Source organism: Carcharhinus amblyrhynchos, unplaced genomic scaffold, assembly GCF_965287045.1.
Source record: "Carcharhinus amblyrhynchos unplaced genomic scaffold, sCarAmb.v2.hapA scaffold_65, whole genome shotgun sequence".
NCBI lineage: Eukaryota > Metazoa > Chordata > Chondrichthyes > Carcharhiniformes > Carcharhinidae > Carcharhinus > Carcharhinus amblyrhynchos.
The window spans coordinates 987,370-1,006,484 of record NW_027649805.1 but is presented as its reverse complement, the minus strand read 5'-3'; the positions used below and the strand labels follow the sequence as shown (position 1 = coordinate 1,006,484).

Below are 19,115 nucleotides of genomic sequence, written 5' to 3'. Positions count from 1 at the left end.
GATTCCAATTCTCTGCTTCCTGTTAGATAACCAATCCTCAATCCACGTTAACACCTTACCCCCAACTCCGTGCACCCTAACCTTCTGTAGCAACCTTTTGTGAGGCACCTCATCGAACGCGTTCTGGAAATCTAAAAACACTACATCCACTGGTTCCCCTCCGTCTACCGCACTAGTCACATCCTCATAGAAATCCAATAAATTCGTTAAACACGACTTCCCCTTCACGAATCCGTGCTGCGCCTGTTTGATCAACCGTTCTTTTCTAAGTGTCCTGCTATTTCTTCCTTGATGATGGATTCCAGCATTTTCCCAACTATGGACGTTAAGCTAACTGGCTTGTAGTTCCCTGCCTTTTGTCTGCTACCTTTTTTAAACAGCGGCATAACAGTAGCTGTTTTCCAATCCGCCGGCACTTCCCCAGAGTCCAGCTAATTTTGATAAATAACTACTAACGCATCTACTATTACTTCTGCCATTTCTTTCAGTACCCTGGGATGCATTCCATCCGGTCCCGGGGACTTGTCTACCTTTAGTCCCGTTAGTCTACAAACACTATCTCTCTAGTAACAGTAATTGTATTAAGGACCTCATCTCCTACCAACTCTCTATCTTTAATATTTGGTAAGCTATTTGTGTCCTCCTCTGTGAAGACCGACACAAAAAAACTTATTTAAAGTCTCAGCCATTTCCTCGTTACCCACCGTTAAATCCCCCCACTCGTCCTCCAAGGTCCAGACAGAGAGTGCACATTGTCAAGGGTCAGTACTGAGAGAGTGTTGCACTGTCAGAGGCGCCATACTGAGAGAGTGCCGCACTGTCGAGGGTCAGTGCTGAGGGAGTGCCGCACTGTCAGAGGGTCAGTACTGAGGGACTGCTGCACTGTTGTTGGTGCCAGTTTCCAGATGAGACATTAAACCCAACATCTATCTGCCCTTTTTCCAGAAGACTTTATTGACTCCGCTGTCAGGATTAGGATCAATATCCAAAACTAGGAAAATGACGAATAATTTCTAATATTTTGCCTTATTGAACTGTGGTCCCATGTAGGATCAAAATGTGAGAAGACTATTCAGCCCCTCTCAGATTAATGTATGACATGTATTTTCATACTATTGACCTGGCTTGATTCTGCAATCCTTAATCCCCTGCAAATAGCTATCAATCTTAGCTTTGACATTTTTAATGGAAGGCCAGGGTCAATATCTTTTTGGTGGCAAGAGTTAGAACATAGAACATTACAGCGCAGAACAGGCCCTTCGGCCCACGATGTTGCGCCGACCAGTTAAAAAAAAAACAACAACAATGACCCACTAACCTAAACCAATCCCTTTTCGTCCATAAACCTATCCACAGACCTCTTAAACGCCCCCAAACTAGGCGCATTTACAACTGCAGCAGGCAGGGCATTCCAATCCCTCACCACCCTCTGGGTAAAGAACCTACCCCTGACATCTGTCCTATAACTACCCCCCCTTAGTTTAAAGCCATGCCCCCTCATGCTAGATTTTTCCATCAGAGGAAAAAGGCTATCACTATCCACCCTATCTAAACCTCTAATCATCTTATATGTTTCAATAAGATCCCCTCTTAGCCGCCTTCTTTCCAGCGAAAACAACCCCAAATCCCTCAGCCTCTCCTCATAGGATCTCCCCTCCATACCAGGCAACATCCTGGTAAACCTCCTCTGCACCCTCTCCAAAGCCTCCATATCCTTCCTGTAATGTGGGGACCAGAACTGCACACAATACTCCAAGTGCGGCCGCACCAGAGTTGTGTACAGTTGCAACATAACGCTACGACTCCTAAATTCAATCCCCCTACCAATAAACGCCAAGACACTGTATGCCTTCTTAACAACCTTATCTACTTGATTCCCAACTTTCAGGGATCTATGTACACATACACCTAGATCCCTCTGCTCCTCCACACTATTCAAAGTCTTCCCGTTAGCCCTATACTCAACACATCTGTTATTCCTACCAAAGTGAATTACCTCACATTCCTCTGCATTAAACTCCATCCGCCACCTCTCGGCCCAGCTCTGCAACCTGTCTAAGTCTTCCTGCAAACTATGACACCCTTCCTCACTATCTACCACACCTCCGACTTTGGTGTCATCAGCAAATTTACTGATCCACCCAACTATACCCTCATCCAGATCATTAATAAAAATCACAAACAGCAGTGGCCCCAACACAGATCCCTGAGGCACACCACTTGTAACCGAACTCCATGATGAATATTTACCGTCAACCACTACCCTCTGTCTCCTATCCGCTAGCCAATTCCTAATCCAGTTCCCTAGATCACCCCCAATCCCATACATCTGCATTTTGTGCAGAAACCTACCATGGTGAACCTTATCAAACGCCTTACTAAAATCCATATACACCATGTCCACTGCCTTACCCCCATCCACCTCTTTGGTCACTTTCTCAAAAAACTCAATAAGGTTAGTAAGGCACGACCTACCCGCCACAAAACCATGCTGACTATCTCCAATCAACTCGTTACTCTCCAAATAACTATAAATCCTATCCCTAATAATTTTTTCCAAAACCTTGCCCACAACAGAAGTGAGACTCACCGGTCTATAATTCCCGGGGAAGTCTCTGTTCCCCTTCTTAAACAATGGGACAACATTCGCTAACCTCCAATCATCTGGTACTATACCAGAGGCCAACGACGACCTGTTGTAGACGACGAGTTGTAGATTTTCACTCTGCATTGTGCAGAGGTATGTCCTGACATCACTCTCAAACAGCGTGACTCTGATTTCAAGGTTCTACCTCCTGATTCTCCTCGTCACCCACCCCAGAGAAAGTAATTTCCCTCTATCTACCCTGTCAAATCCTTTTAATAATCTTGAATACCTTAAAATAAACTCCCTTTAATTTGTTGCATTGTCAACACTGCTGTTTGTGGGGTCTTACTGTGTGAAAATTGAGTATGAAGTTTCCTACATTACAATGGATTCTACACTTGAGAATATATTTGTCTGGCTGGAAAGGGCTTTGGGATGTCCTTTGTGTTAGAATGTAACCAATGACAACTTTATATTGGATTTGATGTGACCAATGGGAACAAGATAAAAGGGTCAGCTGACCCAGTAAACCATGGAACTAATTATAGAGTGATGTAATAACTGATTAGCTGATTCACTAAAAATAAGGAACTCGGAAGACTTGTGGGGAGTTTGGAGCGGCCCAGGATGAGACCCCAAGTTTGGAGTAATGATGTTTTTGTATTAAACCTTTCTTTGATTTATAAGTTGGAGTAAGTTTTGTTGTATTTTCATTAGCTGCATTTTGAAGAGTTTTTTCTGAAGAAACACTAAGGTTGTGAAAGGCACTTCAGAAACGCAAGATTTTCTTTTATCTAACATTGAAAATATCCTCCATCCTCAATGAAAAAGGACCAAAGGATTACCTTTATGTTCTGCAAAACGCACACTCAGACACTGGGCTTCAGACTTGATCCAGGGTTTCACCTGAGGGAGCAAATTGTTGAGATGTGACACAGCAAAGTGCCTGTGCTCTTTCCACTCACTGCCATTGGAAAACATAATCCCTAGGAAAGAAAAGATTAGTTGCTTTGAAAGTGAATTTAGATATTTGGAACTAGGAAGTGGTATGGTGAGAGCAAAGCATTGTCACTCACCATGTGGACCTTTGAGTCTCAGGAATATTGGTGAAATGGGTCTTCCAGAGAAAGCTTCACCATGATGTACCAATGCTTCTCTGACAATTGAGTAGCCATTCAGTATCAGCAAACATTCAGTTCCAAGATGCAGGCTGAATATATTGCCATATTTAGTTCCAAGCTTAGAACAGAAAGGATATTAAAAATTCACAAAATTAATCCTGGAAAGGCAGAGGATCCAACAGCAACAACGCAACCCTGTTTAGACCCAACCTGACGTGACTGATTTCATTTCTGGGCCCAATACTGGTCAGTAATGACTAGGATGATGGGACAAAATGTATGGAAGTTAAACTTCTGGTGATATTAGGTTGGTCGGATAATAAGTTGCCAAGAGGAAGTAGAGAGTCTGCCAAAGGAAATCGATAAGTTAAGTTCATGGGCAAAAGGTAAATCATGGCACGAATCAATTCCAGCCTCCTGGGCTAGCTGAATCTACTACAGTTCGCCTACCGCTACAACAGGTCCAGAGTAGATGTCACTGGCTCTGTACTCAACCCTGGAACACCTAGATAACAAAGACACCTTTGTCAAACTCCTTTTTATTGACTACAGCTTAGTCTTCAACATCATTATTCCTACGAAACTTATCTCCAAACTCCATGGTCTGGGCCCTGGCTCTTCCCTCTGCGACTTGATCCTGAGCTTCCAAATCCACAAACCAGAGTCAGTAAGGATAGGCAATAACACTTCTTCCATGATCATCCTCAACACTGGTGCCCCACAAGGCTGCATCTGCAGCCCCCTACTATACTCCTTATACACCTATGGCGATGCGGCCAAATTCCCCTCCAATTCGATTTTCAAATTTGCTGACAACACCACCTAGTGGGTCGGATCTTGAACAATAAAGAGGTAGAGTACAGGAATGAGAGAGAGAATCTGATGAACTGGTGCAAGGACAATAATCTCTCTTCAATGTCAAAAAAAAGATTGTCACTGACTTCAGGAAGCATAGTGGAGAACATGTCCCTGTCTACATCAATGGGGATGAAATAGGAAGTGTTGAAAGTTTCAAGTTTTTAGGTCCAGATCACCATGGTCTTAACATGATAAAGAACATTCTCCCCATATCAAAGAACAAAGAAAATTAGAACACAGGAACAGGCTCTACAGTCCTCCAATTCTACACCAAGTATGCTGCCCAACGAAACTAAAACCTCCGACCCTTCCATTGACCATATCCCTCTGTTTCCATCCCTGTTCATGTGTTTGTCCAAACACCCCTTAACACTCACTAACATATCCGCTTCCACTACCTCCCCTGGCAGCGAATTCCAGTCACCCATCATCCTCTGTGTTCATTAAGAGAGGGGCCATATTTTTGAGGATGAGTGTGTGTGATACATGCTGACAGAATGGAGGAGGTAGATGTTCTGAGGGAAAATATATTAGCAATTTTGAAAAACCTGAGAGTTGATAAGTCCCCTAGGCCAGATGGGATACATCCTAGGATACTTTGGGAGGCCAGGGAGGAGATTGCAGAGCCTTTAGCTTTGATCTTCGGGTCCTCACTCTCCACGGGATTGTGCCAGAGGAATGGAGAGTGGCAAATGTTGTTCCTCTCTTCAAGAAAGGAAATAGGAATGACCCTGGTAATTATAGGCCAGTTAGTCTTATTTCGATCGTCGGTAAGTTAATGGAAAAGGTCCTGACGGATAGGATTTATGACCATTTGGAAAGATGCAGCTTAATCCGGGATGGTCAGCACGGATTTGTGAGGGGTAAGTCTTGCCTCATGCATTTGAATGAATTCTTTGAGGTGGTAACTAAGTGTGTGGATAGATACATGGATTTTAGTAAGGCGTTTGATAAGGTTCCCATGGTAGCCTCATGAAGGAAGTAAGGAGGTGTGGGATAGAGGGAAATTTGGCCGATTGGATAAGTAACTGGCTATCTCATAGAAGACAGAGGGTGGTGGTGGAGAGAAAATTTTCAGATTGGAGGCCAGTTACCAGCAGTGTACCACAAGGATCAGTGCTGGTTCCTCTGCTATTTGTGACTTTTATCAATGACTTGGAGGAGGAGGCTGAAGGGTGGGTTAATAAATTTGCTGATGACACCAAGATTGGTGGAGTAGTAGATGAGGCGGAGGGCTGTCGTAGGCGGCAAAGAGACATTGAAAGGATGCAGAGCTGGCATTTGAAAAGTGGCATTTGAATTTAACCTTGAGAAATGCGAGGTGATTCTTTTGGTAGGACAAACTTGAATGTGGATTACAGGGTCAACAGCAGGGTTCTAAGGAATGTGGAAGAACAGAGAGATCTTGGGGTTCATATCCACAGATCTCTGAAGGTTGCCACTCAAGTGGATAGAGCCATGAAAAAGGCTTATAGTGTGCTAGCTTTTATTAACAGGGGGTTTGAGTTTAAGAGCCATGGGGTTATGCTGCAACTGTACAGGACCTTGGTGAGATCAAATTTGGAACTCTGTGTTCAGTTCTGGTCACCTCATTATAAGAAGAATGTGGAAGCATTGGAGATTTACCAGGATACTGCCTGGTTTGGAGGATAGGTCTTATGAGGAAAGGTTGAGGGAGCTGGGGCTTTTCTCTTTGGAGCAGAGGAGGGTGAGAGGTAACTTAATAGAGGTGTATAAGATGATGAGGGGGATAGATAGAGTGGACATTCAGAGACTATTTCCTTGGGTGGGTGTAGCTGTTACTAGGGGGCATAACTATAAGGTTCATGGTGGGAGATATAGGAGGGATGTCCAAGGTAGGTTCTTTACTCAGAGAGTAGTTGGGATATGGAATGCACTGCCTCTGTGATAGTGGAGTCAGACAGTTTAGGAACTTTCAAGTGGTTATTGGATAGGCACATGGAGCACACCAGAATTATAGGGAGTGGGATAGCTTGATCTTGGGATTGGACATAGTTTGGCACAACATCAAGGGCTGAAGGGCCTGTACTGTGCGGTACTGTTCTATGTTCTAAAAAACTTGCCTTTAAACCTTGCCCCTTGCATCTTAAACCTACTTCCCCAAGTAATTGACTCTCACCCTGGGAAAAAGCTTCTGATTATCCACTTTGTCCATGCACCTCATAATCTTGTAGGCCTTTTATCAGGTCAAAGAATGACGAATGTTGTTCCTTTGTTTAAGAAGGGTAGCAAGAGTAATCTAGGTAAAATGAAAGGGGAGAGATACAAAAGGGTCCAGAGGGGCAATTTTTTCACACAGAGGGTGGTGAGTGTCTGGAACACGCTGCCAGAAGTAGTAGTAGAGGCAGGTACAATTTTGTCTTTTAAAAAGCATTTAGACAGTTACATGGGTAACATAGAACATAGAACAGTACAGCACAGTACAGGTCCTTTGGCCCTCAATGTTGTGCCAAGCTACGTCCAAACCCAAGATCAAGCTATCCCACTCCCTATCATTCTGGTGCGCTCCATGTACCTATCCAATAGAACATAGAACATAGAACATAGAACATTACAGCGCAGAACAGGCCCTTCGGCCCACGATGTTGCGCCGACCAGTTACAAAAACAATGACCCACTAGCCTATACCAATCCCTTTTCGTCCATAAACCTATCCAGAGATCTCTTAAACGCCCCCAAACTAGACGCATTTACAACTGCAGCAGGCAGGGCATTCCAATCCCTCACCACCCGCTGGGTAAAGAACCTACCCCTGACATCCGTCCTGTAGCTACCCCCCCTTAATTTAAAGCCATGCCCCCTCGTGCTAGCTTTCTCCATCCGAGGAAAAAGGCTATCACTATCCACCCTATCTAAACCTCTAATCATCTTATATGTTTCAATAAGATCCCCTCTTAGCCGCCTTCTTTCCAACGAAAACAACCCTAAATCCCTCAGTCTCTCCTCATAGGACCTCCCCACCATACCAGGCACCATCCTAGTAAACCTCCTCTGCACCCTCTCCAACGCCTCCACATCCTTCTTGTAATGCGGGGACCAGAACTGCACACAGTACTCCAAGTGCGGCCGCACTAGAGTAGTGTACAGTTGCAACATTACACTGCGACTCCTAAATTCAATCCCCCTACCAATAAACGCCAATACACCGTACGCCTTCTTAACTACCTTATCTACTTGATTCCCAACTTTCAGGGATCTATGTACACACACACCTAGATCCCTCTGTTCATCCACACTGTTCAAAGTCCTCCCGTTAGCCCTATACTCGACACATCTGTTGCTCCTACCAAAGTGAATTACCTCACACTTCTCCGCATTAAATTCCATCCGCCACCTCTCGGCCCAGCTCTGCAACCTATCTAAGTCTCCCTGCAGACTATGACACCCTTCCTCACAATCTACCACACCTCCAATTTTGGTGTCATCAGCAAATTTACTAATCCACCCAACTATACCCTCATCCAGATCATTAATAAAAATTACAAACAACAGTGGCCCCAAAACAGATCCCTGAGGCACACCACTCGTAACTGTACTCCATGATGAATATTTACCATCCACCACCACCCTCTGTCTCCTATCTGATAGCCAATTCCTGATCCAACTTCCTAGATTACCCACAATCCCATACATCTGCATTTTCTGCAGAAGCCTACCATGGTGAACCTTATCGAACGCCTTACTAAAATCCATGTATACCACGTCAACTGCCTTGCCCCCATCCACCTCTTTGGTCACCTTCTCAAAAAACTCAATAAGGTTAGTAAGGCACGACCTACCCGCTACAAAACCATGCTGACTATTTCTAATCAATTCATTACACTCCAAATAACTATAAATCCTATCCCTAATAATTTTTTCTAAAACCTTGCCCACAACAGAAGTAAGACTCACCGGTCTATAATTCCCGGCAAAGTCTCTGTTCCCCTTCTTAAACAATGGGACAACATTCGCTATCCTCCAATCCTCCGGGACTACACCAGAGACCAATGACGACCTGAAGATCAGAGCCAGAGGCTCTGCAATCACCTCTCTAGCCTCCCAGAGAATCCTAGGGTAGATCCCATCCGGACCAGGGGACTTATCTATTTTCAGCCCCTCAAGAATTTCCAGCACATCCCCTTTATCAACCGTAATACTGTCTATTTTACACCCCTGCAACCCAATGTCCTCCTCAGCTATATTCATGTCCCCCTGCGTGAACACCGAAGAGAAATATTGGTTCCATACTTCTCCAATCTCCTCCGGTTCCACACACAACTTCCCCCTGCTGTCTGTAACTGGCCCTAATCTTGCCCTGACCAACCTTCTGTTCTTGACATACCAATAACCACCTGAAAGTTCCTAAAGTGTCCGAGTCCACTATCTCAGCAGGCAGTCCATTCCATACCCCAACCACTCTCTGAGTGAAGAATCTGCCTTGGACAACCCTCCTATATCTCCCACCACAAATCTGATAGTTCTTGGGGAAAAATACTGGAGGAAGGTGGCAGATTTTCAAGGAATGTTTGTCTGGAGCTCTGCACCACAATGTTCTGATGAGACAGGGAGGTTTTGGTAGGTTACGGGAACCATGGTGCACGAAGGTTGTAATGAACCTTGTCATAAAGAAAAGAAAGGCGTACAAAAGGTTCAGAGAGCTAGGCGATGTTAAGGATCTAGAGGAGTACACGGGTTTTAGGAAGGAGCTTAAAAAGGAAATTAGGAGAGCCAGAAGGAGTCATGAGAAGGCCTTGGCGGGTAAGATTAAGGAGAACCCCAAAGCGTTCTACAAATATGTGAAGAGTAAACGCATGAGATGTGAAGGAATAGGACATGTAAAAGGTGAAGGGGGAAAAGTCTGTGCGGAACCGGTAGAAATGGCAGAAGTGCTTAATGAGTACTTTGCCTCAGTATTCACGGTGGAAAATGATCTGGGTCGTTGCACTGCAGGTTTGCGGTGGACTGAAAAGATTGAGTATGTGGACATTAAGAAAGAGGATGTGTTGGAACTTTTGAATAGCATCAAGATAGATAAGTCGCCAGGACCGGATGAGATGTACCCCAGGTTCCTGTGGGAGAACATAAGAAATAGGAGCAGGAGTAGGCCATCTAGCCCTTCGAGCCTGTCCCACCATTCAATAAGATCATGGCTGATCTGAAGTGGATCAGTTCCACTTTCCCGCTTTCTCCCCTTAACCCTTAATTCCCCTGTCTATCAGAAATCTATCTACCTGTGACTTAAATATATTTAGCGGGGTAGCTTCCACCACTTCAGGGAGGTGAGGGAAGAGATTGCAGAGCCTCTAGTGATGATCTTTGTGTCGTCAAAGACGGGAGAGGTTCTGCAGGATTGGAGGATTGCGGATGTGGTTCCTATTTTCAAGAAAGGGAACAGGGATAGCCCAGGAAATTACTGCTGGTGAGTCTAACCTCAGTGGTTGGTAACTTCATGGAGAGGATCCTGAGGGACAGGATTTATGAACACTTAGAGAAGTTTAGTATGATCAAAAGTAGTCAGCACGGCTTTGTCAAGAGCAGGTCGTGCTTTACGAGCCTGGTTGAGTTCTTTGAAAATGTGACAAAATACATTGACGAAGGAACAGCGGTGGATGTGGTTTATGTGGACTTCAGCAAGGCATTTGATAAGGTCCCCCATGCAAGATTTCTTGAGAAAGTGAGACGGCATGGGATCCAAGGGGTTGTTGCCTTGTGGATCCAGAACTGGCTTGTCTGCAGAAGGCAGAGAGTGGTTGTGGATGGGTCTTTTTCTACATGGAGGTCAGTCACCAGTGGAGTGCCCCAGGGATCTGTTCTGGGACTCTTGCTGTTTATAATTTTCATAAATGACCTGGATGAGGAAGTGGAGGGATGGGTTGGTAAGTTTGCCGACGACACGAAGGTTGGTGGTGTTGTGGATAGTCTGGAGGGATGTTAGAAGTTGCAGCGAGACATAGATACGATGCAAGGCTGGGCAGAGAAGTGGCAGATGGACTTTAATCCGCATAAATGTATAGTGGTCCATTTTGGCAGGTCCGATGGGATGAAGGAGTATAATATCAAGGGCAAGACTCTTAGCAGTGTAGAGGATCAGAAGGACCATGGGGTCCAGGTCCATAGGACTCTTAAATTGGCCTCGCAGTGGAGGATGTGGTCAAGAAGGCGTATGGTGTACTAGCCTTCATTAATCAAGGGATTGAGTTAAGGAGTTGGGAGATAATACTGCAGCTTTACAAGACACTAGTCAGACCCCACTTGGAGTACTGTGCGCAGTTCTGGTCGCCTCATTACAAGAAAGATGTGGAAGCTATTGAAAGGCTGCAAAGGAGATTTACAAGGATGTTGCCTGGATTGGGAGGCATGCCTTATGAGGATAGGTTGAGGGAGCTAGATCTTTTCTCCCTGGAGAGATGAAGGATGAGAGGTGACCTGATAGAAGTTTATAAGACGTTGAGAGGTATAGATTGGGTGGATTCTCAGAGGCTATTTCCCAGGGCTGAAATGGTCATTACAAGAGGACACAGTTTTAAGGTGCTGGGGAGTAGGTACAGAGGAAATGTCAGGGGTAAGTTTTTCACTCAGAGCTTGGTGGGTGAGTGGAATCGGCTGCCGTCAGTGGTGGTGGAGGCGAACTCGTTGGGGTCTTTTAAGAGACTTCTGGATGAGTACATGGGATTTAATGGGATTGAGGGTTATAGGCAGGCCTAGTAGGTAGGGATATGATCAGCGCAACTTGTGGGCCAAAGGGTCTGTTTGTTCTGTAGTCTTCTATGTTCAAAACTCCATCTGCTACTTTTCTGCCCAGCTCTGCATCCTATCAATGTCTCTTTGCAACCTGCAAGAGCCCTCCACCTCATCCACGACTCCACCAATCTTGGTGTCATCAGCAAATTTACTAACCCACCCTTCAGCCTCCTCTTCCAAGTCATTGATAAAAATCACAAATAGCAGAGGATCCAGCACTGATCCCTGTGGTACACCGCTGGTAACTGGCCTCCAGTCTGAAAATTTTCCCTCCACCACCACCTTCTGTCTTCTATGAGACAGTAAAAAGTCTGACAACACCAGGTTTTAGTCCAACCGATTTATTATCGGTTGGACTAAATAAATCGGTTGGACTAAAACCTGGTGTTGTCAGACTTTTTACTGTGTTTACGCCAGTCCAACGCCGGCATACCCACATCACGACTTCTATGAGACCCAGTTACTTATCCAATCGGCCAAATTTCCTTCTATCCCACACCTCCTTATCTTCTTCGTGAGCCTGCCATGGGAAACTTTATCAAACGCCTTACTAAAATCCATGTATACGACATCAACCGCTCTACCTTCATCTACACACTTAGTTACCTCCTCAAAGAATTCAATTAAATTTGAGAGGCAAGACTTACCCCTCACGAAACCGTGCCGACTGTCCCGGATTAAGCTGAATCTTTCGAATTGGTCATAAATCCTATCTCTCAGGGCCCTGTCCATTAACTTACCGACCACTGAAGTAAGACTAACTGGCCTATAATTACCAGTGTCATTCCTATTTCCTTTCTTGAAGAGAGGACCAGCATTCACCACTCTCCAGTCCACAATCACTGTGGTCCCAAAGATCAAAGCTAAAGGCTCCACAATCTCATCCCTTACCTCCCAAAGGATCCCAGGATGTATCCCATCTGGCCCAGGGGACTTATCCACCCTCAGGTTTTTCAAAATTGCCAATACATCTTCCCTCAGAACATCTACCTCTTCCATCCTATCAGCCTGTATCACACACTCATCCTCAAAAACATGGTCCCTCTCCTTAGTGAACACTGAAGAAAAGTATTCATTCAACGCCTCATCTATCACTTCTGACTCCATGCACAAGTTCCCACTACTATCCTTGACTGGCCCTAACCTCACCCTGGTCATTCTCTTATTTCTCACATGACAGTAAAAAGCCTTGGAGTTTTCTTTTATCCAACCCGCCAAGGACTTCTCATGCCCCCTCCTAGCTCTCCTAAGCCCTTTAACTCATTCCTAGGTGCCTTGTAACACTCAAGCGACCCAACTGAACCTTGTTTTCTCATCCTTACATATGCTTCCTTTTCCCTCTTAACAAGACATTCAACCTCCTTTGTGAACCAAGGTTCCCTCACTCGGCCATTTCCTCCCTGCCTGACAGGGACATACCTATAAAGGACACACAGTATTTGTTCCTTGAAAAAGGTCCACTTTTCATTTGTGCCCATACCTGACAGTTTCTGTTCCCATCCTGTGCTTCCTAATTCTTGCCTAATCACATCAGAATTACCCCTGCCCCAATTATAAACCTTGACCCCCAACCCCCCACCACCACCGTGTGACCCTATCCCTCTCCATTGCAATAATGAAGGACACTGAGTTGTGGTCACTATCTCCAAATTGCTCTCCCACAAACAAATCTAACACTTGGCCCGGTTCATTACCCAGTATCAAGTCCAATGTGGCCCCACCTCTTGTTGGCTTATCCACATATTGTGTCAGGAAACTCTCCTGCACACACTGTACAAAAAGTGTCCCATCCGAACTATTCGACCTATAAAGGTCCCAATCAATATTTGGAAAGTTAAAGTCACCCATGATAACGACCCTGTGACATCCACACCTACCCATAATCTGCTTTGCCATTTCCTCCTCCACATCTCTATTACTATTTGGGGGCCTGTAGAAAACTCCTAACAATGTGACCGATCCTTTCCTATTTCTAACTTCAGCCCATATTACCTCAGTAGGCAGATTGCCCTCGAAATGCCTTTCAGCAGCCGTTAAACTATCCTTGATTAACAACGCTACTCCTCCACCTCTTATCCCGCCTTCCCTAGTCTTACTGAAACATCTATACCCCGGAACTGCCAACAACCATTCCTGTCCCTGTTCTAACCACGTCTCCGTAATGGCCACAACATCATAGTCCCAAGTACCAATCCACGCTCCAAGTTCACCTACCTTATTCCTGATGCTCCTTGCATTGAAGTAGATACACTTGAACCCACCATACTGTCTGCCTGTACACTCCTGCGACCTTGGTACCTTCCTTAGCACCTTGCGACCCTCAACACTGGCTTTTGGACTACATCTCATTTTCCCACCCCCCCTGACAAATTAGTTTAAACCTCCCCGAAGAGCCGGCGCAAATTTCCCACCCAGGATATTAGTGCCCCTCTGGTTCAGGAGCGAACCATCCTGTTTATACAGGTCCCACCTTCCCCAGAGTGTGCTCCAATTATCCATGTCGCTGAAACCCTCCCTCCTACACCATCCCTGCAGCCACACGTTAATCTGCACTCTCTCCCTGTTCCTCAACTCACTGGCACGTGGCACCTGCAACAAACCAGAGATGACCACATGTTTTGTCTGGGCTCTCAGCTTCCACCCTAGCTCCCTAAATTCCTGTTTTAAATCCCCATCCTTTCTTCTGCCTACGTCGTTGGTACCGATGTGTACCATGACCTGCAGCTGATCCCCCTCCCCCTTAAGGATCTTGAAAACACGGTCCGAGACGTCACGGACTCTTGCACCCGGGAGGCAACATACCATCTGTGGGTCTCTTTTGTTGCCGTAGTAAGATGGGTATAGAGGGATATGGGCCAAACATAGGCAATTGGGACTGGCTTAGCGGTTAAAAAAAGGACAGTATTGATAAGTTGGGCCAAAGGGCCTATTTCCATGCTGTAAACATCTATGACTCCATATGTCAGCACAGATTTGGTGGACCAAAGAGCCAGTTTCTGTTTGTTCTGTTCTCTGTTCTTCACCTTCATATTTTTCATCTCCCCCAGGGTTGTACTGAACATCCTAGTTTCTTCTCAATATTTCATCCAGGCCCAAACAAGCTTCTGTGAGTCTGTATACTGTTTCCCAATTTAGTCTCAATTTCTTCATCCAAGCCCTTCCAAACAATGCAGGGTAATTCCCTTTTATAATGGATAAGGGGAGAGGCGCACAGCGGTCCCTCAGCTGCACCATGGCAGATACATAACCCATGAGATCTAGGCAACTAAAAACTGCTTCTGTCATATGAGGAGAGACTAAGTCAGTGAGGATTATATTCACTGGAATTTAGGAGAATGAGCGGGGTTCTCATATAAACTTATAAAATTCCAACAGGGTTAGACAGGGTAGATTCAGAAAGAATGTCCCCAGTGGTGGGAGGTCCAGAACTAGGGGTCATAGTTTGAGGATAAACTTTTTAGGACTGAGGTGACGAGAAATGTCTTCATCCAGAGAGCGGTGAATGTGTGGAATATAGTTCCATACGTGTGGAAGTAGTTGAGGCCAAAACATCTGATTTCAAGAAGAAATTAGATATAGCTCTTGGGGGCTAAAGTGATCAAGGGATATGGGAGGAAGCGGGGGGGGATATCAGGATATTGAATTTGATGATCAGCTATGATCTAGATGTATGGCAGAGCAGGCTCGAAGGGCCAAATAGCCTACTCCTGCTTCTGGTTTCTAAATTTCTATGTAATAAGGTCATTTTCAACCTTGTTTGTTGCAGTGAAAATACTGAATCTACGTAGCCCACCGTGCCTCAGTCGCCTCGTGGAACTCTCTAGTGGTCCTGAATTTTCCTGGCATTTCACCTAGGCAGCAGCAATGTTTCCCACCTCAGCACAACCAAGTCTCTCATGGTGACTCTGGCTAGCATCCCACCTACACGTGGCTAGTCCTGAATCCTGTTCCTCCTGCGCTGACATCTGGCTGGTTTCCGGTCTTCGTGTGGTTATGCCCGAAGCCTGCTCCTCCACACTGACTTTGGCTGGCATTCTGCCTCTGCATGGCTAGGCCCGAAGCCTGTTCCTCTGTGCTGACACCTGGTTGCCAATTGCAGTTCTCCCGCCATCCCCCGCGATCAGTAGCAATTTAATGAGTAGTTCTGTCATTGCACCCGAGTCCGAGTACCTGTTTCCTTCCCCTACTGTCTGTCCAACGCTCACTATGACCATGACATGGTCCTGAACATCCCCCCGAAGCAGCGTACTTGCCGTGGATCCTTTATTGGTCCAGTGTGGAGAAAAACTGAAATGAATAACCTTGTTGTGCCAGGTCCTGTAGGGAACAGTGGCCATAACATGATAGAATTCTTCATCAAGATGAAAAATGAAATTGTCCAATCCAAAACTAGGGTCCTAAATCTAAACAAGGCAAGTTAGAAAAGATGAGGGGTGAGTTGGCTAAGATAGAGCGGAGAAGTGTGAGGTAATTCACTTTGGTAGGAATAACAGATGTGTTGAGTATAGGGCTAACGGGAGGACTTTGAATAGTGTGGATGAGCAGAGGGATCTAGGTGTATGTGTACATAGATCCCTGAAAGTTGGGAATCAAGTAGATAACATAGAACATAGAACATTACAGCGCAGAACAGGCCCTTCGGCCCACGATGTTGCGCCGACCAGTTACAAAAACAATGACCCACTAGCCTATACCAATCCCTTTTCGTCCATAAACCTATCCATAGATCTCTTAAACGCCCCCAAACTAGGCGCATTTACAACTGCAGCAGGCAGGGCATTCCAATCCCTCACCACCCGCTGGGTAAAGAACCTACCCCTGACATCCGTCCTGTAGCTACCCCCCCTTAATTTAAAGCCATGCCCCCTCGTGCTAGCTTTCTCCATCCGAGGAAAAAGCCTATCACTATCCACCCTATCTAAACCTCTAATCATCTTATATGTTTCAATAAGATCCCCTCTTAGCCGCCTTCTTTCCAACGAAAACAACCCTAAATCCCTCAGTCTCTCCTCATAGGACCTCCCCACCATACCAGGCAACATCCTAGTAAACCTCCTCTGCACCCTCTCCAAAGCCTCCACATCCTTCTTGTAATGTGGGGACCAGAACTGCACACAGTACTCCAAGTGCGGCCGCACCAGAGTAGTGTACAGTTGCAACATGACGCTGCGACTCCTAAATTCAATCCCCCTACCAATAAACGCCAAGACACCGTACGCCTTCTTAACAACCTTATCTACTTGATTCCCAACCTTCAGGGATCTATGTACACATACACCTAGATCCCTCTGTTCATCCACACTATTCAAAGTCCTCCCGTTAGCCCTATACTCGACACATCTGTTGCTTCTACCAAAGTGAATTACCTCACACTTCTCCGCATTAAATTCCATCCGCCACCTCTCGGCCCAGCTCTGCAACCTATCTAAGTCTCCCTGCAGACTATGACACCCTTCCTCACAATCTACCACACCTCCGACTTTGGTGTCATCAGCAAATTTACTAATCCACCCAACTATACCCTCATCCAGATCATTAATAAAGATTACAAACAACAGTGGCCCCAAAACAGATCCCTGAGGCACACCACTCGTAACCGAACTCCATGATGAATATTTACCATCAACCACCACCCTCTGTCTCCTATCTGATAGCCAATTCCTGATCCAACTTCTTAGATTACCCACATCCCATACATCTGCATTTTCTGCAGAAGCCTACCATGGTGAACCTTATCGAACGCCTTACTAAAATCCATATATACCACGTCAACTGCCTTGTCCCCATCCACCTCTTTGGTCACCTTCTCAAAAAACTCAATAAGGTTAGTAAGGCACGACCTACCTGCTACAAAACCATGCTGACTATTTCTAATCAATTCATTACACTCCAAATAACTATAAATCCTATCCCTAATAATTTTTTCTAAAACCTTGCCCACAACAGAAGTAAGACTCACCGGTCTATAATTCCCGGCAAAGTCTCTGTTCCCCTTCTTAAACAATGGAACAACATTCGCTATCCTCCAATCCTCCGGGACTACACCAGAGACCAATGACGACCTGAAGATCAGAGCCAGAGGCTCTGCAATCACCTCTCTAGCCTCCCAGAGAATCCTAGGGTAGATCCCATCTGGACCAGGGGACTTATCTATTTTCAGCCCCTCAAGAATATCCAGCACATCCCCCTTATCAACCGTAATACTGTCTATTTTACACCCCTGCAACCCAGTGTCCTCCTCAGCTATATTCGTGTCCCCCTGCGTGAACACCAAAGAGAAATATTGGTTCAATGCTTCTCCAATCTCCTCCGGTTCCACACACAACTTCCCCTCTGCTGTCTGTAACTGGCCCTAATCTTGCCCTGACCAACCTTCTGTTCCTGACATACCTATATAACGCCTTAGGATTCTCCTTAATCCTATCAGCCAAAGTCTTCTCATGTCCTCTTTTAGCCCTTCTTAACTCCCTCTTCAACTCCCTCCTAGCCAATCTAAAGCTTTCTAGTGCACTACCTGAGCCCTCAAATCTCATCCGAACATAAGCCTCCTTTTTCTTTTTAACCATCGACTCAACTCTTTTAGTGCACCACGGTTCCCTAGATCTACCAATTCCTCCATGCCTGACAGGGACATGCCTATCAAGGACTCGCAGTAGCTGCTCCTTGAAAAAACTCCACATTTCGGACGTTCCCAGTCCCTGTAATCTCCTAGTCCAATCTATGCTTCCTAATTCACTCCTAATAGCCTCATAATTACCCTTACCCCAGCTAAAACTACTGACCCGAGGTTCATGCCTATCCCTTCCCATCACTAAGGTGAACATAACCGAATTGTGGTCACTATCTCCAAAATGCACACCAACTTCCAAGTCTAGCACCTGGTCTGGCTCATTTCCCAGCACCAAATCCAATATAGCCTCACCTCTAGTTGGCCTATCTACATACTGAGTCAAAAAACCTTCCTGCACGCTTTGTACAAACACTGACCCCTCCAACAAGCTAGAACTACAGCAATTCCAATCAATATTCGTAAAGTTAAAGTCCCCCATAACAATTACCCTATTACTTTCACTCCTAACCAGGATTGACTCCGCAATCCTTTCCTCAACCTCTCTAGAACTTTTAGGAGGTCTATAAAAGACTCCCAACAGGGTGACCTCTCCTCTCCTATTTCTAATCTCCGCCCATACTACCTCAACTGACAAGTCCTCATCAAACTTCCTCTCCGACACTGTGATACAGTCCTTGACTAGCAATGCTACCCCACCCCCCCTTCTACCTTCTTCTCTACTCCGACTAAAGCATTTGTACCCCGGAACCTGCAACAACCATTCCTGATCCTGCTCTATCCATGTCTCTGAAATGGCCACAACATCAAAGTCCCAGGTACTGATCCATGCTGCAAGTTCATCCACTTTATTGCGAATACTCCTCGCATTAAAGTACACGCATTTCAAACCCTGCTCTGCCCCACCCCCACTATGCCGTGCCTTGCATTCCCCAACTATGCCCCCCTCACTTTCACCCCCTCTACTCACGATCCCACCCCCCCTCCGAATCAGTTTAAACCTCCCTGCATAGCCTTTGCAAATTTACCCCCCAGGATATTGATTCCCTAACCTCCTTAAGGTTGTTAAGAAGGCATACGGTGTCTTGGCGTTTATTGGTAGGGGGATTGAATTTAGGAGTCGCAGCATTATGTTGCAACTGTACACAACTCTGGTGCGGCCGCACTTGGAGTACTGTGTGCAGTTCTGGTCCCCACATTACAGGAAGGATGTGGAGGCTTTGGAGAGGGTGCAGAG

At 45.6% G+C, this 19,115-nt stretch overlaps 1 protein-coding gene across 4 annotated transcripts in view; it reads right to left on the bottom strand.

Moving 5' to 3' along the window:
- Positions 1-19,115, bottom strand: part of LOC145337711 (cytochrome P450 2J2-like) — a 165,285-nt gene that overhangs the window by 135,488 nt on the left and 10,682 nt on the right. For 3 of the 4 annotated variants that reach the window (XM_080182542.1, XM_080182544.1, XM_080182543.1), the window contains exons 2-3: positions 3,664-3,826; positions 3,433-3,573 (exon numbers count right to left, since the gene is read on the bottom strand). In XM_080182542.1, the coding sequence (XP_080038668.1) occupies positions 3,433-3,573; positions 3,664-3,826 (304 nt within the window). The remainder of the gene's footprint in view (positions 1-3,432; positions 3,574-3,663; positions 3,827-19,115) is intronic. The other variant, XM_080182545.1, reaches the window with a different exon arrangement.